Genomic DNA, 22,397 nt, shown 5'->3' on the forward strand with positions numbered 1-22,397 from the left:
CTACTTACACACTCTGTATCACGCTTCATGATATGAGATCCAAGTTCCCTAATGGTTCATCGAACCACGAACTAAGAATGGCAATACAGCATTTCCCAGTCCCTCAAAATGCCTCTCACGTCACAATCTCCCCGTCAATGTCAACCCCCCTATATCATCCCCGGACGAAACCGTCCCATGCCCCCACGCCCTCTTATCGATAACCCCACTACGGCCCATATAAACCCGCCGTTGATACCCCTGTTCTTTCAGCTACACCTATCAAAAATGGATCATTCCCTACAAAACCATGCTTCCTATATTGGCCATCCGGTCTCTGAGCTTCCAACCCCGGCTCTTGTCCTAAGCAAGCCCGTGCTGGAGCGAAATACCCAAATCTTGTTAGAAGATGTCAAACGGTTAGGAATTAAGTTTCGGCCCCATGTCAAGACCCTCAAGGTACAGTTTCCATACAGTTTGGGTCTCAAAGAATGCACTGACTCCATTGGGATTGTAGTGTACCGGGGTCACCCGCCTGATGCTAGGCGACGGCATACACCGACGAATCGTCGCATCAACCCTATCCGAGATTCGGGGTTCATTGGATCTTGTTAAGGAAGGCAAACTCGACGAGGTGAGTCACGTTAACTATTTTTCAATAAAGAAATACCAACTAAAATCATATCAGTGTCTCTACGGTCTACCCGTCTCGGCCAGCGCCCTACCCTTCCTCGAGACTCTAACCAAATTCCTAAAGATCATTCTGATGATCGACAGCGAACAACAAATAGATCTCCTCGAATCCTACGCCTCGAAATCGTCTTCTCCCGTTGCACAATGGCCCGTCTTTATCAAGATCGACGTCGGCTCTCAGCGCGCGGGAATGGCAACAGACTCACCTTCCCTCCCGAGATTAATCCAACGCATCGAGTCATCATCTGCAGCCACTGTATACGGCTTCTACTGCCATGCCGGGCACTCATATGCATGTCGCACAGAAGATGCCGCGGCCGCGGTACTCCAGACCGAAGTCGAGGGTGTAGTTGAAGCCGCCAAGATCCTGGTAGATGGGAAATCCGATAGACGGATCGTGGTGTCTGTGGGATCAACGCCAACCGCACACGTTGTGAAAAGACTTCAAGGCGCATTGCCCAAGGGGATGGAGTTGGAGTTGCATGCTGGTATGTGGGATCCGTGACAACTACCTAAACTGCAGACTCTACTGCACGAAACCGCAGAGAAACTAATATAGACGATGCTAGGAAATTACCCCACCAATGACCTCCAACAAGTAGCCACCTCACTTGTGGAACCGACGCAGCAGGCTGTGCGCATTCTCGCTGATGTGTGCAGTGTGTACCCCGAGCGCAACGAGGCGCTCGTTAACGCGGGGACCATTGCGCTTTCGAAGGAGACGAGTGAGTTCCCCGGGTTTGGGGTTGTCGTTGATCGACCTCAGTGGAGTGTTGTGCGGATGTCGCAGGAACACGGGATTCTGGGGTGGGTGGAGTCTGATCAGACGCGCAGGCTTGTTGAGAAGATGGGGTCGAAGTCTGGGGATGGGGAGAAGGTGGAGGATGCGTTTGCAGTTGGGAATAAGGTTTTCTTGTATATTCAGCATGCTTGCATTACGGCTGCTATGCATTTTGCTTATTATGTTGTTGATGAGCAGGATATTGTTAGGGAGACGTGGGTTCCGTGGAAGGGGTGGTGATTGTTGGGGGCTTTGAGGTGGTTTTATAGAGTGGCTGCTGGAGTTTCTCTCGTTTGTATATATTGGATTTAACATAGACTAGAATCACGTATGATTAGAGAAATTGAGTAGCAGATCAGATAATGATACTCGTAATTTAGTATTTAAGATATCCGAAATAGTATGTATCCCCAGTCCTGACATATTTGATATAGCAGAGTTGGTGAATAGCATTTACATTGATTACAATTACTGGGATTGAATTAAACGTGTCATAGATCATGATCATGAATTGATTAAGTATCAAGGAGTAGAGAAATTTTGAATGAAGCAAGACACTTAAACGGGAAAAGAATCGCAACCTTGGAAAACCGGATGGAAGAGTAAGACGTGGATATGATGCAAGTGAGCCCATACCCAAACCAATCCAGAGGTAGAACCAAGATAGAAAAAAGAAAAAGGCATTATGCACAGGTGAAGAAAATTGTATGGGTATCATGCAAACTGGGCTAGAACAAGACCCATCCGGAAAATGGGTGGCAGCACGACTATTTTGCGTGGCTGGTTTCCTTTTCCGTAGCTGGTATCATGAGCCCCTTCATTGAGACGGGGCCGTGATAAGTGAACCGGATCAAATCCATGAAGAATGAAAAGGGAATAAAAAATTATGGTAGACCGTGAAAAGGCGTGGGGTTGTGACTGGGTAATTTTTTGTTTGATCGTGGGAATCGTTAAGTCGTAATGGAGAACGATAATCAACATAGCTCATTAAACATGTTGGGTTTTTTGATATCTTATTCGCGGGAGGAGTCAATTGAAGGAGCGCGAGAAGGGCCGCGCGAGGGAATAGGCGAGGCAGCAGGCGACTCCCCAGTGACGAGATCGTCAGTGGTAAAGCGCGGCAAGCGGCCATGCGTAGAGCCGTGAGTAGACCGATTGGAAGAGAGGGTGGAAGAGTGAGTAGAACTGCTGTCCAATCGCAAGGAGTCTATGCGCTCCAGGTCTTCGTAGTCAGGGAGGAGAGAACCGCTGTAGTCCTCAATGAAGCTGTGGGCACCATCGGGCTTGGTGTAACAGGGAGGGCTGGCGGGAACGTCCTCGTAGATTGGAGGCATCTCCTCGTCCCAGCTGATGCCAAGACCACCACGCTGAGTGACGTGGAGATGGAACTGCATGCGAAGCACGCGCGCGGCACCAGTTGGAGTAATTAAGCGGGTGTTGCCATTGGGGCAGAACTCCTCGGCCACGATAAGTTCAATGACGAGGTTGTGCTTAACCTCAAGACCACCAGGAGCCTCCATGTCGCAGACGGCGTTGGCAGCCGGGTTGATGTTCGCATCGAACTGCATGGTGATCTCACCACCAGCGGTGTCAAAGTCGGTCTTCCAGCCGCTCTTCTCCTCATTGTGTCCGATGACGCGAGTCTCCTGGTGCATAACACCTTTGCCCTCGCCGCCAATCTTGTGAGCGTGCTTCTGGCATGCAGTGGACACAATCTTCTGCTGCTCCTCAATGCGCCACATCATCTTTCGTAGACGCCAGCGGGTCTGGGTCTTTTCGCCCTTGTCGACCACGCCGCTCAGGGTCATCTCGACAGGGAAATGCCCGATAGGGTAAATGACGGAGGGTAGCACAATGCGGCCAGTGAGGTTCGTTGGAGGAAATATGCGGATGGAGGACTTGTCTGGCCCGGGAAGCAGAGAACGTTTGATGTCCAAAGGCAACTTGAGGCTATATTCCTCTCCAGTGACGCTGCGCGCATGCGCCAGCAGGAAGTATTCGATCTGACCCAACACGCCATTGCAAGAAGCAGGAAGGTGACCGGGGAACAAGTAGCTGAAGGGGAAGTCGTGGTCGCCGCCATTGAGGTGAAGGTCCTCGGTGATAAAGTTCCACTGGGTCAACTCTTCGGTGCGAGTGGCGCAGTTGGAGCAGTGGTTCGAGACAGGCTTCTTGGTGCTTGTCTTGGAAACGAGGCGCACATCAAACTGGCTCAAGATAACTCCGCCAGTCAACTCAGAGACTGCGATGCGCAAGCGTCCAGAGAACAGCGCGCCAGTAGAGCTGGTAGGTGGGCCGTAGCAGACCAGTGGCGGTGACTCAATCAGGACATCCAACTTCGCCGCTGGCGGGTGCGCCTCATGGCTGGAGCGCTCCTTGGAACGTCCTGCGCGTCCTAAACTGCGGCGCTTCTCTTTGCTATGGTCCCGAAGAGGGTGGATCAAGTGATCCATGGAGAAGGATAGACGGCGTTCGGGGGATCGTGCGCGCTCTGACTTGTGGGTTGGCTTCTTCGCATGTCCGGGAATCTCATTGACGGAGACGGTTGAGGAGGAGTTCGAGTGATTAGGAGTCGAGGTGACGGAGGAGTGTAGTGAACTAGCGTTCCGAATCAGGTTGGGAATTAGACGGCCCGGCATTTTGGCTGTCAATTATACTGTAGACGCTCAATTAGAGGGTGTGATAGACTTCGTATGTTCAAGAGGCAGTACGGTGGTGAAATAATTGAGAAGTCGATGAAGCAATCCAACACATAATATGAGTCCCTGGAAGTATGTAGGGGAAGATGATCTACAGAAGAAATTCAACGTTAAGTGCGCAACCCGCCGCTTTTGAATGGCAAGAACAATCATGTGCTAATTCACTGAACCCGTGGAAAACTAAAAAATGAAACCATAAAAATTGAATTTTTTTTTTTTTTTTTTTTTTTCCTTTGCTGTTTCCACTTGCCAGGTACCGGCGCATTCAATTAGAAAAAAAAAAAAGAAAAAAAGAAAAAGAAAATTAGCAGGTGGGGCGTGACACAGCGTCATAGTGGGGTCTGACAATACAGATACATTGTAATGACACCCAAAAAGACACTGCATTCGTGATCTTACCCCTCCAAGGTCCTATAATTTGATGGAATTTGTTTGTTATTCTGAGATCATCCTATTCCGCCAAGTCGCAATTCTACCCATGGCCTCATTCAAACATGGCATCATCTCATCTTACAATGTCGGGTAGTGGGGGTCTGGTGCCCAGACAGAACCCGAACTTTCTGTTGGATTGACAACGAATATACGAAGTACTTCCAAGGTTGGAATATATGTTAAACAAGATAAACTACAAAGTACTCCGTACATATCTCTCAGGGTTTGCCATCGCCTGACTTGTCGGCTTCTACCCCACATCTCAAATAATAGTGTCGGCATCATGCTTGGATCACGAAGGAACCATCAGTAAATCCCAGGCTAGACCTTATCAGGGCAGTCGATGGGAGCACATGATGCCACTGTTGGCTTCCAGCCTTAGCGCAATACGACCGTGCGCAATGACTCACGTACCTACGATGTACCTAGGTATGTACCGGTTCGGCTAAACCGGTCGGATAGCTTTGCGATGGCATACTCGGCTTGGTACCTATACAGATGGCATTGGACTTTGCTTAGCATGTGGCCCCCGGGGGTTTGCCCACGGGGTTCAATCGACAGCCTTGAAACCTAGCTATATAGCCAATGTGACCAATGACAAGATCGCCCGTACCTTTGTTATAGGGAACCTTGGAAGATACCCCGGTTTTAGATTATCAAGCACTTCATAGCCCTATATGGCATACACGGAGATGTGCCCGAGGTGTGTCTTTGACTCCTAGTATCTTGACCTTGGAAGTGCCACGACGACCTGCAGGCATATCGTTTGGTTTCATTATTGCTCTTCAAATTTCTTGAAACATTGATTCATCAGCTGTCTATTAATATTCCTTCCACTATTATAAAGCTATGTATACAGTTTAGGAAGTATCCAAGGTTAGACAAAGCCATCACGTGGCATGATGGCGTAGAATGACAGTAATAGACCGGCACAGTGGAGTTGTCCAGACTTGAGTAAATGACAAACCATACCATACCGAGCCATTACCATACTGGCCATCAACTCTTCCAGAGGATCTTCGACTAGCGTCCCCCCTAAATAAAATCCACCTTTCCGCATTGGGACAACAAAACGCGATGAAAAAGGACCCCTTCGCGGAGCTCCACCCGGAAAATTTTTCTTTTCTTTTTTTTTTTTCGTTGACCGCCTAAATAGAAGATCAGTCGTCTGATCTATAAAAGTGGACTATAGGAGTCTTACGCTTAGAGGGGGTACGCATTGCCCTTTTCAAGGACACGGCGCTCATCTCTGCTATACGCCTCTACCCCGCACTGCAAGGCTTGCATTTTGCGGGGCACAGGCCTGCGCAATTGCGAGACCTGTGAACCCCCTTGAGAAAACGAAGAAAAAAAGAGATCAGAAGTGAAGCATATCAAAATATACCATATAAAGTACGATGTACAATGATCAACATCTAAAACAAAAGGTTCTAGCCCTTCAACTGTCAAGATATGCTCCGTGCTCCCAAGGTCCGCCCCCTGACGAATCACCATCCTCGCCGCGCACACTAATTACCTAACAACAATAGCATCATCAGCAGTTAACCGCTCATCCTCACCTATAAGCATCGGCCTCGCGCGCAGGGTGTCCAGGTACTGGAGCTACAGCACAGACACGTTGGGTGCATGCAGGGAGCTTGAAGAATTGCGGCTTGTTTAGGGTCGTGCGTCCGGTCAGGATTTCCTGACTCACCCACTCCGGCAGCACGGCATTATGGAGCCGTAGATGTTTCCTCGGAGCTCTAGAGTGAGCTGAGGGATTTGATCACGCCATGGCATGTGTTGTAGTTGTACTCCGTATCGGGCTTGGGAACGCGGATGCGGTGATGCAATTCCGCTTTCTTCTTGCAATCCCGGGCACGTCAGCTGTTGGTGCATCTCAGATTTAATGATGTGCGCTCTTGAAGTACGGAGTAGATCGATCTTATATGGCGCAAAATTATCCTGATCTAGGTAATAAATACTACGAAGGCGTGATATGTAGAGCCTATTCCCTTTTAACAGATTATAGAAAGTAGACCCACACTGTCTTCTTTATTTCTCCCTCTCCACGGACTGACTACAAGAGGTATACCAGTTTCAAGGCTAGGATCATTATGGTTAATATGTTGGATCAACAGCTCGGAGTCACGATCACAACTCAGTGGCTGTCGTCCGCCGGTGGCTCGTCGGAAGGACTAACCAATAATTGTTGCTAAATGGGACATCGGCAAGCGTCTCAGGCGAACTTCCTCTTTCGGGGCGATCTCGGATTGCCCCTCCGATCTGTTTCCGCCGCTCTTCGATCCGCCTCTTTTTTTTTGGTTTTTTTTATTGTTTTGATTTGACATTTGATTACTTGCCGAATTTAACTCCTTCGATTATACTCCGTAAGGAAAAGTACAAAGTACATCGTGGAGAAACGTGCTCCGCTCATTAAGCCATATGCCATGTGAGAATAACGCCATCTCGTCATAATCACAACTTTTGGAGGTGATATATGTACCTAGGTACCTCAGCCGATGTGATGTACATCGTGTAACCCCAAGGGAAATTACTTCCATTTTTCCCACATCTTTTTATAAACGCTCTATAAATGGCGCCATTTTAAAGCGCAAAACTAGTAAAACTAACTGAATTTCAAACAATAATTTTTTTTTTAAAAAAAAAAAAAACTAGTTCCGCACGGAGAATGGTCGGGGGGGCCGCTTAAGCGCGGGAAAGCAGAAAATTTCTGTCGGTCATCCACTCGGAACTTTATACTCGGCCCGTCGCAACGTGATCTTTAGCCTCACCACCCACGGCCCGCTATACTAACTCTCGTCCCTGGTTCACACTCTGCTCTGAGTGTTTTTTCCCCCTATCTTGGCTTAAGTAAAGAATATACTATAGCGTGGAATCCACTCCACCCTGGATGGGGCGGAAACCGTAGTTTCGACTTTTTCTAGGTTATGTGTCGGAGACGGCCGTCCATTGGGGTAAAAATTAGCTAACCATTAGCTTGGCAATGAGACGATCGTTATGAGACCGGCCCGTGAGCCGGTTTGATGAAATGGTTTCGATTTGGCTGGCGGTGTGGAAAGGATTCGTGTATTGGTTTGGGCCAGACTCGTCTATCAAAATCAAGGAATACGTGTTGCGTTGGTTTTGTACTCCGTAGTTGGCTGGCCAAAGCGATGTAACACGAATCTTGCAAGCGTGTCTAGAAGAGAGAGAGAGAGAGAGAGAGAGAGAGAGAGAGAGAGAGAAAAGTAGCTCCTATACTTAATCTTTGTTAGTTTTAGCCTTGTGTCACTCGGGAATAGACTCTAAATAAGACTTTTTATATCAGCATCTTAAGTCTTATCAGATCTTGGTATGGAGAACAAGCAGACAGTAGCTTCTAGGGTTGTTAGATACCCGGGCATCTCTGAGGTTTTCTCCACAATCTATTCGCCTTTCATCAGGCATTACATTCTTATTAATGGGAAGTGAATTAAGATGAAGAGCGAGGAGCTTCCGCAGACTGTTTATCTGGGCAGTGACTCATTCATCCAGGTCTAAGGAGATATGCTGGTTGCAAAGAAGAAAATACCACAGAGCTGATAAAGTAGAATGGTCTAAATTATTACCAAAGTCCACGTCTCAAGCAAGATGAAAGTGCAGAGGGAATTAGTCTCATCCTTGACATTTCCCAATGAGGCATATAAGAGGCGTTACCTAGCAACGACCCTCCATTGATCTACAACGTAATCTAGTTATAGGTTGGTTAGTAAACTAACCTACAATTTTGTGATGCCTTAGGGCTAGGGCCACAACTACACTCTTCCTTGTCTTCTAGCTTGGGATCTCTATCAATCCCATCACCTTACAAGCTATCATCACTTGGCCATCCTAGGCTAGTCTCAAAGGGAGTATGTTTGTGTTGGTCTATAGATTACAGCCCGAAGGAAAATGGAGGTGCAAACCTGCGGTGCCCAAAGCCCGGTAAATAACGGTTGAGTGAGAGGAAAATAAATACTTCTCGATTGAATAAAATGTGGGTTAATTTTCATGGGTTCATCGTCTAACATATTCTTTTCTCCGATTGGCTTGTTTTCTGATACTTCTGCCTATGATGTCTCTTTGGGAGCTAAGATTTAAGAGCTATACACTGGGGTGAACTATACCTTTTCTTCTTTTCGGAACTGCCTACTTAGGCAAAAGTTGACTTTATGTATTATGTATTATGTATTATGCATTGCATGAAACATATACGAGCTCTTGTAGATACAAACTAGAAATAGAATACATGCTCGATATGGCTTAAATCCCACAAAATGACTATCCATGGATGTATAAAATAACCAACTTGACCTCAACTGGATCGCCACAAACAGCGGATCCATAACTCTCGACAAGTCAATGTACACAATAATTCGAATAACGTCATATGGACATCATATGGATTTTATTCTATTTCGAGCTCATTCTATTTCGAGCTCCATTTTATCGTTTTATCGAAATGAGAGAATGTGAGCATCGCGATCAATCAGACACGTGACTCATCCGGAGATGGATCGTCATTGGAATCACTTGAGCTTCTCCTATTCCGGATAGGAGCTCAAGCCACCGTGTTCTTTTTTGGATTGCTCCAGTATCACCATGGCATTGGCTGTTACTTCTCCCCAAAAGTAGCTGACCCCTGCATCAACACGAGTGGGATGATTCGCATTTCCCCGCCATACACATGTCTTGAGTTTGGTCTACTCTGATCCACCTGATAAACAATTCCACCACGTAACAATTGAGCACCGCATTGCACCGGCCTCGGCCCAATTACCACAGCCCCAGAAATAATCTAATCGAGCAACACAACCCATATCCCCCACCCCAGGTCGATCCTCGATCCTACTCGGAACACGGAGAAACGGAACCACGAGGCGTGGAACCCCACGAAACCTTCGGACAACTCTCGCAAACCCGCAAACCACCCCAATCGAACACCACAATGTCGACCTCATTCAACTGGACCGCATTAGCGGTAGCCATAACCGCAGTCTTCATATTCTGGACCTTCTCCTCAACCTCCTCCTCACCCTTCACCCGGTCCTTCCCACGCCTCGAAAACAAGCGCATCTGCCTCCTAATCGCACACCCAGACGACGAAGCCATGTTCTTCGCGCCAACCGTACTATCCCTCACAAACCCCGAGCTCGGCAACCACCTAAAGATCCTCTGTCTCAGCAGCGGCGACGCAGACGGCCTAGGCGAGACACGCAAACAAGAGCTCCAGAAATCCGCAAAGCAGCTCGGGCTGCGCAGCGAATCGGACGTCTTTATCGTCGACGACACAAACCGCTTCCCGGATGGAATGGACAAGGACTGGAACGAGGACCAGATCTCGTCGTTGCTGGCCTCGGCTTTCGCGCCGGAAATGGCTGCGTTGCAGAAGCTGCCTGGAAAGCGTGTCGATCGTAATAAGGCTCCCACCGCGACTATCGATGTCATCATTACCTTTGATAAGCATGGCATCAGTAATCATCCTAATCACCGCTCGTTGTACTACGGCGCTGTGAACTTCGTCCGCGCGCTGATGAAGGATAAGGCGGGTTTTACTTCTCCTGTCACGCTGTATACTCTCACCACGACGTCGGTGTTCCGAAAGTATGCGGGTGTGCTTGATGCGCCGGTATCCATGTTCCTTGGTGTGTGGAGTAACCTCGTTGCTGGGTTGACGGGGTCGAGGAAGAAGGAGGCCGGGGCTGCGGCTGGTCCTATGCGGCTGCTGTTTGTTAGCTCGATAAATGAGTGGTTGACTGCGATGTCTGCTATGGTCAACTGCCATAAGAGTCAGATGGTTTGGTTCCGCTGGGGGTGGATCACTATTGGGAGATATATGACTGTCAATGACTTGCAGCGGGAGAAGGTTTAGGTGACTAGTCCTTTCCTTGTTCCTGTTTTGGAACTGCTATGTCCTGGATGGAGGGCTACTTTCAGATCTGTTCTATTTTTGCTCAGATCTTGTATCATTTTGGCTGATCGGCCTTTGCTTGCGTTGATATCTCACGCTTCATGTCTGTATATGATTTCTCAAGGCCTATGTGCCTCCTTGTATACTCATCTCTACTATTCAGCTTACAAAGCTCATCTACTCGAGGGGCTTCATAATGGACATACATGCCTTTAAGCACGGAAAGAGTCTATAAAGAAAAAAGACGGACGAGAAAATCGTACTGTTCATTAAATTATATAAATGGATATCATGGTTGATCAATGGCAAGCACAAATGTTTCAAACGATACAAAAAAAAACCCGTTGATCAACACCAAGGATTGCTATCCCGCCAGAAGATAGAATTCTGGGGTTTAGCATCAAAGCCCAGCGCATGAATGCGACCATAAAACCCACCAGAAGGATTATTCTCTTGCGACAAAGGATGCTCTTCTGGGTAATCAACCCACGTCTTCAGCTTTTTGAGCTTTTTCCTTAATTCTTGGGTGTGCCTGACCTGGAAGGAGTAGATGCGATTGAGCGGCGACATGGACCGGTCCAGCTGGGGGTATTCATGGAGCAAGAGTTCCCAGAATTTCTTATCATCAAGGACCTTGGGCTCAACCGGATCGAACAGTTCCGACGCATCTGGTATCCGCCGTGCATGAATGCGGCCATGCTGGCTCATGTAGCGGCTGTTGCACTTCGTCTCGCCTTGGAAATCAATGGTTCCAACCTCCCCGTGTCTATATTCATACCTATTACGCTCTGGCAGAAAGTCTTTCCATTCTTCCAACAGCCTGGGCCGTTCCTGGAGCTCCCACGCTTTGGACGATATGTCACTCCACTCATCGGTGATGATCATTGAATAGGCCATGCGTTGCATTTGATAAATCTGCTGAAAGACTTCGAGCCGGAGGAGGTCGTACGCATTGATGGCTTCGGCGAGCAGGGGACATTGTAATGGTGACAGGTCTCCATTCCATCGTTGGTGCTGGATTGGTTTCCGTACTTTGCTGTCCAGGACTGGTTGCATAGCTTGCATAACGGCGTCTCTCGCTTCCTTCCTTTTTGCCCTCGTTTGGCTCAAGACTTCATATGCTTTACGCATGTCTGTTTTGCAAGCCTCCAGATTGCGGTCCATTTTGTTGGTTTGGGTCATGTATCGGTACATTTGCAGAGTAGCAGGAACATTGTATGGCTCCGTCGTCAATATCTGAAACATGTCGCGGACCATGTCTCTTGAGACTTGGCCTTTTCGTCCATCTTCTGCCTGTCTACGCTTGTGTACTTTGGAGAGAGTGAACGTCCGTTCAAACAACTCGGACCAGACCTTGCCCGAAATGGTGATGTTGTACGAGGAAGCCATGAAGTCGACTGTTCTCATGGCGGCGTAGATGTCGTTGTTGGTGCCAAAGGCATGGGCCACGGCGAAAAGAAGCTGTTCATTTGGATACAGACCAGACCAAGTATCATAGGGCGTAACCGGTGGCAACCTCGAGTCATCCGGTTCAGCTAAGATGGCATCAACATCGACGTTCCATACCATCTTGAGGGTATTCTTGGTAGCTTCCATGTCGCCAACTCGGGCTGATGCGAGGAGAACGTTGATGTACGTCTGCACATCTCCAGCAAGCCCGTTCTGGCTCATTTGACTGAATATGTCCAGTACAGTTCCTTTAACACTGTTCCACGCCGTTGCGTAGCCACGGTATCCAGGATTCGGATCTACCATGCGCCGCTTTTTGTAGCTGTGAGGGATGATGCGAGTATTGTATGATTCTTCTCCGATGTAGCAGTGGTTCCAGACCAATGCTGACATATAGTGATTATAGCACACTGTGTCGGGAGTAACATTGTTGGCATACATCCCATCCCAGAGGGCATTGATTAAGGGGCCATTTCCCATCGCCTGAGCACAGTCGAAGAGGTGAGTGTACTCCGCTAGCTGAGGTGGATGTCCAGCCACGGCTCTGTATTGAATGATCGTGAGCAAGTCCCTCGTAAAGTCGTCGAACACCGCTTCCAAGGGTTTGAGCCCTAGCATTAACACTCCCCACCAGTGCAGCGTATGGTGAAGATCTCGGTAGGGTATGATGAAATGAGCCGGAGACAGGAGATGCAGGGCTTCGATAAACACGGTCGGTGGGAGTGATCCAACTAGCTCTGCCGACCGTGGATCGGCCATGACTTCCCTCACTTGGTTCGGTTGTCCGTTCTCAATAACTCGGAAGAAGTACGCTTTATATCGGGCCTCCTCTTCGGGTGAGCTCCATTCCGGTCGAGGTACTTGGATTTGCCTTTTGAAAGTCGCAGGACGTGGAACATCGAGTCCGCTGTTCGATCGTTGACTTGATGTAGTCAATTGCCGTATGGAATTGCGATAGTGAGTTTGTCGCGTTCTATGTGCAGAAATATTCCAGGTCGTTGTATTTGTAGAGGCCGCGACGCAAGGTACCTGCCTAAGGCAACCGAGATGATGATGTGGGGGAAACTGTCTGCGTTTGCCGATGCTGTCTGTAGGATGAGACGAGATACCCCAGCGAGAAGCGAACTTCTCGGTAAGTGAGAACCTTCGCATAGGGAAAGTGTAGTAAGGAATCAGTGTTCTTCAAGAATCAGAAAGAAAATAAAGAGCACAAAACCACCAGGGGCATAGATGAGGGGAAGTGCACTTCGACCCCAGATCTTTTGACAGGGTACTTTCATGCAGGTTGTGCTTCAAACCAAGTCAGCACAGGACCTGCACAATGAATTAGGCGAGGCTATTTACGATTACTTGATTTTATGGTTATAATATGTGGTTGATAACTTATACTAACTTATACTTTACGTGTATATGTAGATATTCCATTGCTCCACTACATACCTGTCAAGATTTCCCAAGTGGATCCGCGCGAAACTCGAAAACCCGGGGTAATCTGCTGACTCATCCCACTTCTTGCCAAGCAATACGCTAAACCCTATTAGGCATCAGCCAAAGCTCGTTGATTCTGCGTGTGTGTGGACCTGCACTTAACCCAATCCAATCATCCTTCTATCATGGCCGACACTGAAGATACCGGCGGTCCATCCGTCTCAGAGCCCCTGGATCTCGTTCGCCTCTCCCTCGATGAGACCGTCTTCGTGAAGCTGCGCGGTGACCGTGAACTCAAGGGCCGCCTTCATGTGAGCTACCCCCCCCCCCCCCCCCATCTGGCAATCTTCAGGATACCTACTGACTCTGATATGTGTTTACAGGCCTACGACAGTCACTGCAACCTAGTTCTCGGCGATGTGGAGGAGACAATCTATGTGGTGGAAGAGGATGAGAACGAAGAGGAAACTTTGCGGGTATGGGATCATATGAATCTGGGAAGTTTACACGGGACACGGGCTAATCTAGGTTCTCGGATACAGACAATCAAGAAACAAGAAGAGATGCTTTTCGTGCGAGGTGAGTCGAAGAAATCAGGGAACATTTTTGGAATATCTGGAGAGGGTTGCTGATTCCTGTCTAGGAGACTCCGTCGTCTTGATCTCCCCCCAGGCATGATGGGCTTAATATGCCCCTTGATAGAGAGAAAGGCGTCTGGCGACGGGAACAATACTAGGAAGGACACGAGATACCACAAAATGCAGTCAACATAGATAGGTAACGATACCATGGAAATTGGTTTATGATCATCCAAACTAGTCCCGTTGGATATAGTTGGATATAGCCTTGTGAGCCTAAACAAGGCTGTGCAATTGTTAGTCACAGTATTCCTTATGATTCGACATTCTTCCTAGTAGAATTTATATTGAGTCACTGGTCAACGGTGGCTGGTATAGCTGGGTGGTATGGTCGATGACTCAACTGACTCCAACTTATCGATAAAGCTCCCCCATGTCCCCCTACCATGTACTCTCGGAACACTTTTTCAAATATTTACATATCTCGAGTATCCCTATATCTTTTGTTCATTGAGCAAAAGAAAACTATGATCACTCGAATACATCTTCACATCCGCCAACAATAACGGCGATCCGATCTACCGACCAATAACGTCACTACCCCAAAAAGGCGGCACAGCGAGCAGTCGACACGGTTGAACTTACCATTTCCAAACTATGCCTGCAACCAGGAAACTAAGCCACGAGGAGCGAAAACGAGGTGAAGTCGTATGTATTTCCAGGGAAGATGTGAAAGTTCCTCATCTTACATGATCTTCAATGTAGGCCCTCAGTGAATTCGCCGAGTATGCCGACAAACAGCAAGCCCACCGCTCCAGGCAAGTCGCACCTAGCGACAGCGAATATTCTACCGCCAGCGTGTCGCGCGATCTTGAGGACCACGCAGAACTCGACATTCTTGACCAACTAGGGCTGTCCGATGCCCCTCAACCAGCCAAGCTTAAGGAGCTCCTTCTCGGTACAAGCGATGCCATCGAAGACAGCCTGCAAGTACTAGCTGCGACATTACAAACGCGCATTGATGAAGGCCATGGGGAAACTATCTTCGATCTCGGATTGGAGGATGGTGGTGAATCCATGGGCTTCGATCACGATCAATGGAAGATAGCGCTGCAGCGTCTGCGCGAAGCAGCCGAGACCATCCCCGCCCACTGCCGAGTATTACTGGCCTACAACGTTGGAGGCCCCGAAGAATCGCCTGTCACCAATGACCGGGTACAGGGCGCTTGGGGTAAGGTCCTTGTGCGTCACCATATTGATAATATCGAGGAGATGGCGGAGCTCCGGATTGCCGTAGTGGGGAATGTCGATGCTGGAAAGAGCACTACGCTGGGGGTGCTGGTGAAAGGTGGTCTTGACGATGGACGTGGTCGTGCGCGAGTAAATCTGTTCCGCCACAAGCATGAGATCGAAAGCGGGCGTACCAGCTCCGTCGGGTTGGAGATCATGGGCTTCGACAGCCGAGGTGAAATAGTTGGCAATACGCAGGGCCAGGGCCGGAAGTTCTCCTGGGAAGACATCGTCAATCGCTCTGCCAAGGTCATCTCCTTCTCCGACCTGGCAGGTCACGAGCGGTATCTGCGCACCACAGTTTTCGGTATGCTGAGCAGCAGCCCCAACTACTGTTTGCTGATGGTCGCTGCCAACAACGGTCTGATTGGAATGAGCAAGGAGCATCTGGGTATTGCTTTGGCCCTCAATGTGCCTGTCATGGTCATTGTCACCAAGATTGACATTTGCCCGCCCCATATTCTGCAGGAGACTTTATCCCAGCTGACCAAGATTCTCAAATCGCCTGGCGCGCGCAAGATTCCAATCTTCGTCAAGGATATGGAGGAGACCATTAACACGGCCACGCAATTCGTCAGCCAGCGAATATGTCCTATCTTCCAAGTGTCTAATGTCACAGGAGAGAACCTCGACCTAGTCCGGACCTTCCTAAACATCCTTCCCCACCGCGGTCAATATGACGCTGCGGGAGCCTTCGAATTCCTGATCAACGACACCTTCTCCGTTCCTCACGTGGGTACAGTTGTCTCAGGTGTGGTCAAGTCCGGTGTCATTCATGCCGGAGACTCGGTCATAGTGGGACCAGACTCGCTTGGCCAGTTTACCACCACAGTCATCAAGTCCATTGAACGCAAGCGTATCCAGGTGAATGCTTGCTTTGCCGGTCAATCTGGATCTTTCGCCCTGAAGCGCGTCCGCCGGAAGGAAGTGCGCAAGGGTATGGTAGTGTTGAAGAAGATGGAGGAGCCTCCAAAGGTGTATCGGGAATTCGTCGCGGAGGGTAAGTTGGTCATTGGGGATTTATTGACCACATGCTAATGAAAATAGTCCTAATTCTTTCTCATGCAACTACCATCAAGCCTAAATACCAGGCTATGCTTCATGTTGGGGCAGTCAGTCAGACATGCTCGGTCATTGATATCGACCGCCCTTTCATCCGTACCGGAGATCGAGCGTTAGTTGCGTTCAGATTCGTACAGCGTCCTGAATTCTTAGCCCCCGGGGACCGTGTCCTCTTCCGTGAGGGCAAGACGAAAGGACTAGGAATTGTTAAGAGCATCGGTTATGACCCAGCGCAACCTTTGAACCCAAACCTAAAGGAGGGAGCTTCTACCCCTACACCTACGATACCTCATGACTAAATTTGTTTTTACTTTCGACGGAGTTTCTTTGCTCTTCTTTCTTTGTTCCTTCAAGTTTATTCTCCTTCTTGCTAAGCGTTAGACATCGGGTCATTTTTCTCCGGACTGTGTTTATGTTTGTTATGTTAATAGATCGGGCAATTAAATAACACGAGCTGATTACATTACAGTAGCTCTCTTATTACTCCGTACGTTTGCATGGATCTACCTTGTTGCTATTACGCCTTGCTGTACTATGATGACACGTGATAGATATAACATGACGTCACCCTATGACATAGGCCCAGACGATCGCCGCTCCTCGACTATCCAATTTATATCACTGGACTCTCATTCGCAAGCCATTGACTATTCAGTGGAATCAAATGAGGTCTTACGAAAGACTAGGGATGATCCATGTGCAAGCCACCGTGACCCATCACCACTGACGTATTGAACACGGGCTCTCAATCTGTGGGTTCTTAAAGCTTGACCTGCCGGCACAGAGCTTCCAAGAATTCAATCCACTTGCCACTTAGTATTTTGTTATATCCATTTCGAGTCATATACAAACCAGCAAATTTCCTCACATTACTATTATCATTCTCCTTTACCCGATACACTTCCTCTACCGTCCTATTATCCTCTATACCAGACTTCTACCTTCAAACATTTGAAGTATATCACAACGATACAACCATGGAGACTGTCAACAAATACGTCAACGCTGCGTCGACTGTTATCTGGGGCGATGACAACTCACCCCAAGCCCAACAGCACGGCGAAGAGCCCATCTCCGGCGTCCAAGGCAGAGGACGTGCCACAGATCCCTATGATGCCGGCAACCGCGATGGTATGTACAACTTAAACATATGTTTATATACAACCCTCAATTCCTAGATTGCCACAATGCTATCTACAAGTTCCAAAAACACCATAATCGTCCAATATAACTAACATTTCACACCGCAGAGCAACCCGGTGCAATCCAGTCAAATGCGAACACCGCACCCCAGCATCCCATCATAAACAACAAGCCCCAAGAAACCGATGTTACTAGCATCACCACTCCCCACGCCCCAACCTCCATCAGCGCCTGTACCAGCGTGACCCCGGCTCTGTCCGTCTCCGGCGACCCTACGGAAGCCGGCGAAAGCAAAGGAAACAAGCCCATCTCCAGCGGCTCTACAGAGTCCAGCGGAAGCAAAGACGACAACGACTCCAGCTCCAACCAAGAACAGCGCAGTACTTCGCAGGCCGAAGGTGGTGAGGGCAGTGACGCTCCCCGCCCAGCGCATTCTCAGGAAGTGAGCAAGGAGGCGCTCATGGGCCCGCAGGGTCCTGCGCCGAGGCCTGCTGAGGACTTTGAGAAGGATTATAGAGGAAAGAAGCCCGCGGGTAAGGAGGATTATATTGAGAAGAGTATGTTTCCCTCTTCTTACCTTAGCTCCCCGCCGTATATCCTTGACGGTATTGGTTTTGGTCGATGCTGACCTTTTTTTGTTACAGGTTCTTCAAGTGAATCTGGCGAGAAGAGCAACGAGTCGCCTTTGAGCAACAAGTCTGAGTCTTCTTCTCCTGGTAGTGGGAAGCAGGGTGCTATGTCGAAGGTGAAGGAGACTGTCAAGAAGCATATTCATCATTCGAGCAAATAAAGGCAGTGTCTTTGTTTAAATTGGATCTAAGAGGAATTGTGTTTGTGATGAAGCCTCCGATGTCTTGACTTGTGGTTTGACTTTTTTTTTTGAAATTTCGAGATCTAATGTCTGTATTATGCCTTATTTGACATGCCTATTTCTGAAGTGTATTAATATCCAATTCTTGAATTATCCAAACCGTGCTTTCATGTAAAAGTTGATGGAAAGTTCCAAAGTTGATGGAAAGTTCCAAAGTAAATGAGATTACAATTTGGAACTTCATGGTATTTTGCATTTGACCACACCCACACACAAGTCGGAGCAGGGCATTCCAAGTGTAAACAGAAGCAAGCAACCTTAAGCCATCCGAAGAATTACTCGAACAACATTTTCAACTCTTCCAGTCTGTCCTTCCCCTTATCAGCATCACCATCATCGCCGCCAATCTTCAACCCAAGTGAGCCAGCAATGTTCATTTTACGCTCTTGCACGCGTAGCATGCGGCCTTCTATGGAATCCTTGACCACGAACCGCGTAACATTGACATCGCGTGTCTGGCCCATTCGATGGACGCGGTCGATGGCTTGCGCTTCGATTGCGAAACTCCACCATGGATCCATTACGAAGACATTACTCGCGGTTGTTAGGTTGAGGCCTACACCGCCGGCACGTAGGGAGATGAGGAGGACTGTAGGGGCTGGTGCTGAGGGCGAGGGAGAGCTAGTCTTTGCAGGCCCGCTTCCCCCTAGGGTATCATCTTCCAGGTCGACAATGTCATCGTCGGTAAAGCTCTCTGCTTTTGTGAACTCGGCCAGAACAGCGGCACGGGCCTTCTGGGGCATTGAGCCATCCAGACGGAGATGCGAGATTCCGACTCGGGAGAGTTGTGGGCCGATTAGGTCCAGGAAGGAGGTAAATTGGGAGAAGACAACGGATTTGGTATTTGCAGGGATGCGCCCGAGGTGATTAATAAGGGCGTGGATCTTGGCTGAAGTGTGGGCGGAAGGAGAGAGGGGGTATATGCGACGGAGGGAGATTCGTGGGGCAGGTTGTGAGCTGGTTGTTGGTGTGCTGCTGACAGTGTCGTCTCCGAAGGAAACTGAATTCGAGGACGGATGCCGTACTACTTCGAAGGTGTTCTTTGCATCCACTGGAGCACGGCAGTTGAAGCACCGTGCTTCGACGCCCTTGTTCATTTGGTGTTGCAAGAAGTCTTCGAGGCATTTCTTACATGCACTGTGCCAGCAAGCTGTTACTGCAGGATCGATCATAGGCTCCTCACAACAGATAGGGCACTCGCCGCTGGACTCGGTTTGGATCTGCCGAAGAGCATGGGTAGTGAACTTAACCATCGTCCCGGAGGTATCTTGAGAGTTGGCGTTCTCATTTTCTGTCGTGAATTGGTTGATCAATTCTTGAAGATCCATATCGTCTTTAAATTCATTGGTTGCATCAGCTGCTACCGCCGCGCTCTCTTCTTCCGCAACGATGGCTTTGTTGCGTGTCATTATAGGGTGGCAGCAGGTCTGGCGAAGACGAAGAATTTGAGCAAAGATTGTGCTGTAAGATTGCAACAGTGTTCCAGCTACGACATTGTCGTTGTAAGTTCGTTTCGCTCGGGTATATATGCAGTCATAAATTTCTCGTTCTTGCTTCGTTAGCTCCACTTCTTCAATGGTAACTGTCTTTTTGGGCAAGGGGACCAATGGCTCGCCCTCTGGGGTTTTCATCGATTTGGTCCGTCGAAGAACAAGAGGTTCCAGTACACTTTGCACGACGTTCAGGGCGCGCACATATTCTTTGGATTCAAAGGGCACAGTGATAAACGTCTTCCAGAAGGAGAAATTGCTCCATGGCTCAACCTTTAGGAAACGCACCAGACTGAAGAGATCCTCAAGGCGATTGACAATGGGCGTGCCAGTCAGCGCCCACCGATGGGCTGCTTTTAACTCATAGCATGATTTAGCGGACTTGGAACGGCGGTTCTTGATCACATGGGCCTCGTCAAGAATTACTCGGAAGAATTCCACAGAGAATAGACCCCCGTTTGCACTGGGTCCTAGAGCAGACTGGAGAGCGAGCTGGCGGAATTCCGACAATACCACACCGTAACTGGTGACAATCACCTGTGGAGCTGTTGCATATTTGGATTCGCAGCATAATTCCCTCAAGTTGACAGCCTTATCCGACCCATAGTAAACAAGAACTCTCATTGTCCCGGCTTTGAGTGCCTCGCTTTCCCATTGAGAAATTAGAGAGGTCGGTGCAACGACTAGAGTGGTATACGGCGCCGGCACCACCCCGGAAGAGTTCGGCATCCTAGCAAGGTCATTCACTGAGCTGAGACCATTCGAAACTTGTGGATCAGGCTCGACTCTGTGAGAATGGACCAGACTGAGCATCTCGATAGTTTTGCCCAGACCCATTTCATCGGCCAAGATTCCGCCTCGGCAGTGTTGCTCTTGAGCAGGAAAGTCCACACTGAGGTCTCCCGAATACGGGTTGACATAGAAATGGTCTATGTTTTTAACTTGTGGTAGATCTTTATCGTCAACATCCTTTCTGGGCCAAGTGTATTCCTCCCACAATGGATGCATGGACTTCTCTCGAGTTTGCTTTGAGTCTTTTTCTTTTGACAGCATCCAATGAAGGGCTTGTTGCTGGTACTTGCGCAGGTCAAGAGTGAAGGTAGGTGCTGGATCTGCCGCTGGCATGTTGAAATCAAATGATTGTGCCTTTTGATACAGGGTGTCGAGCTGATCTTTTTCCAGTTCTTCGCTGTCGTCTTCGCCTGAGGAGTCGTTGGAATCCTTGTTTGACTTCGGTTTGTTTTCCTTCTTCGTGCTGTCATACTGCTCGGCAATTTCCGCGGCACGCAAAATGCCATCTCTTTTGTGCTTTTCGGTAGTCGGATTGGTCGAGGTAGGATGAAGATTAATTTCATGAAATAATTTCACTAGACCGACTTGGCGTAGTCGCAGATTCTTCTCTTCGGTGCTCTCTTTCTCCTCAAACAGCCCAGTGGACCTGTTGTCATCGGTGTTCAAAGCAGCGAGCGCGCCGCTTTGGAAAGCTTCCTTTCGCAAATAGACCCGGAGTTGTAAATATATGGTATCGTTGACTCGCACCTTGTCAGGTACAAACACACAGACTCCTTCAAACCGACATATCTTCTGATCAATCAGTGTAGAAACCCATTCAGCGGTCTCATGTGGCAGCCTTCCGATTTCTTGTCCCGCGGTATTCGTGAATCGAGTCAGAACATCACTTTTGTGATTGACAAATGCTTTGCCTCCTCGGCCACGTTTCATCGTTGGCTGTGAGCGTGCGCGTTCAATGTTGACGGGGTCCCCATGCTTCAGAAATCCCCAACCACTTCTCGTTGCCCATCCTCCCACCCCAAATGCTCCAACATACCTTACCGATGGCTGGTTTCGCAGGACCGATTCGCTTTCCACTGGCGTTTCGGGGCTAGGCTGTACCCGAAGGGCAGGGTTCCGGTTTCTGGACGGCACGCTGCTATTTATCCGCACGGGCTTCTTCCATGATCCATCAAAGTATATGTTAACAGCTCGCTCGAGATTATTGGAAGCAGCTGATTGAATGGTTGTGATTGAATCGGCAGGTAGTTGCTCGCCCACGATACTGGTGAAAAGGTCGACATCAAAGCCATCTGCGGGTGTGCTTGTTGTGGTATTGATAGTCACTTCCTCCTCTATTTGTTGGTCTACTCCGTTCTCGTGTGGAGAGGCAGTAGGAGTAGCGTCCGCAATGGGTAACTCTAGGCTTTCCGTCGTTGGGTCTCGTGTATGCTGTTGACCTGTTTCGTTTTCCAAACTAGCAGAGCTTTTTGGAATGCTGTTGAGTGACGGAATTTCGAGTGTAGCGCCATGATCTGTTCGATACTCTTCATGTTCCGGGAAATGAGGCAGGGACGCGTCTGTATCACGGGGTTTGGTGGGTAAAGGTGAGGTTGGGTTGTCAGTGAAGAAACGCTGCCTCTTTGCTGGGCGCTGCTCTACATCCTCGCTCATATTGGCTGCACCATTGAGCTTTGTGATGAAGATGAAAAAAGTTGAGTTCGGGGAGACGCGCCGAGAAACGCGCGGTCAGGCGGATCGACGTCAGCCCTGAAGGGAAAATGATGGAAATTGGATTTTGATATCTGCACTTTTCAAGA

General features: G+C 48.8%; 8 protein-coding genes across 8 annotated transcripts; 5 read left to right on the forward strand and 3 right to left on the reverse strand.

Moving 5' to 3' along the window:
• Positions 1-267: 267 nt before the first annotated feature.
• On the forward strand, positions 268-1,693 carry N7455_001197 (D-serine ammonia-lyase DSD1; the record flags this gene model as incomplete). Its single annotated transcript, XM_040951570.2, has 4 exons — positions 268-438; positions 497-613; positions 668-1,160; positions 1,242-1,693. 4 exons carry the CDS (start codon positions 268-270, stop codon positions 1,691-1,693), a joined length of 1,233 nt encoding a protein of 410 aa, XP_040818215.2.
• Positions 1,694-2,466: 773 nt separating this feature from the next.
• Positions 2,467-4,092, reverse strand: N7455_001198 (alpha-arrestin; the record flags this gene model as incomplete). Its single annotated transcript, XM_040950986.2, has 1 exon — positions 2,467-4,092. The coding sequence occupies one exon, from the start codon at positions 4,090-4,092 to the stop codon at positions 2,467-2,469; it is 1,626 nt and encodes a 541-aa protein (XP_040817902.2).
• A 5,440-nt stretch (positions 4,093-9,532) lies between these two features.
• N7455_001199 (PIG-L family deacetylase) lies at positions 9,533-10,456 on the forward strand (the record flags this gene model as incomplete). The annotated part of the gene is made up of 1 exon (XM_040951006.2): positions 9,533-10,456. One exon carries the CDS (start codon positions 9,533-9,535, stop codon positions 10,454-10,456), a length of 924 nt encoding a protein of 307 aa, XP_040818383.1.
• A 387-nt stretch (positions 10,457-10,843) lies between these two features.
• On the reverse strand, positions 10,844-12,703 carry N7455_001200 (uncharacterized protein; the record flags this gene model as incomplete). Its single annotated transcript, XM_040951359.2, has 1 exon — positions 10,844-12,703. One exon carries the CDS (start codon positions 12,701-12,703, stop codon positions 10,844-10,846), a length of 1,860 nt encoding a protein of 619 aa, XP_040817833.2.
• Positions 12,704-13,557: 854 nt separating this feature from the next.
• N7455_001201 (U4/U6-U5 snRNP complex subunit LSM3) lies at positions 13,558-14,050 on the forward strand (the record flags this gene model as incomplete). Its single annotated transcript, XM_040951466.2, has 4 exons — positions 13,558-13,683; positions 13,756-13,848; positions 13,915-13,951; positions 14,016-14,050. The coding sequence occupies 4 exons, from the start codon at positions 13,558-13,560 to the stop codon at positions 14,048-14,050; spliced, it is 291 nt and encodes a 96-aa protein (XP_040818158.1).
• A 377-nt stretch (positions 14,051-14,427) lies between these two features.
• N7455_001202 (putative GTP binding protein (GTPBP1)) lies at positions 14,428-16,624 on the forward strand. Its single transcript, XM_040951170.2, has 3 exons — positions 14,428-14,658; positions 14,716-16,240; positions 16,288-16,624. The coding sequence occupies exons 1-3, from the start codon at positions 14,608-14,610 to the stop codon at positions 16,599-16,601; spliced, it is 1,890 nt and encodes a 629-aa protein (XP_040817700.2). The 5' UTR covers positions 14,428-14,607; the 3' UTR covers positions 16,602-16,624.
• Positions 16,625-17,279: 655 nt separating this feature from the next.
• Positions 17,280-18,235, forward strand: N7455_001203 (uncharacterized protein; the record flags this gene model as incomplete). The annotated part of the gene is made up of 3 exons (XM_040951629.2): positions 17,280-17,433; positions 17,553-18,002; positions 18,090-18,235. The coding sequence occupies 3 exons, from the start codon at positions 17,280-17,282 to the stop codon at positions 18,233-18,235; spliced, it is 750 nt and encodes a 249-aa protein (XP_040818005.2).
• A 356-nt stretch (positions 18,236-18,591) lies between these two features.
• N7455_001204 (uncharacterized protein) lies at positions 18,592-22,251 on the reverse strand (the record flags this gene model as incomplete). Its single annotated transcript, XM_040951567.2, has 1 exon — positions 18,592-22,251. The coding sequence occupies one exon, from the start codon at positions 22,249-22,251 to the stop codon at positions 18,592-18,594; it is 3,660 nt and encodes a 1,219-aa protein (XP_040818471.2).
• Positions 22,252-22,397: the final 146 nt, after the last annotated feature.

Source organism: Penicillium solitum (genome assembly GCF_028829755.1).
Source record: "Penicillium solitum strain IBT 25940 chromosome Unknown utg000001l_segment0_segment0, whole genome shotgun sequence".
Lineage (NCBI taxonomy): Eukaryota > Fungi > Ascomycota > Eurotiomycetes > Eurotiales > Aspergillaceae > Penicillium > Penicillium solitum.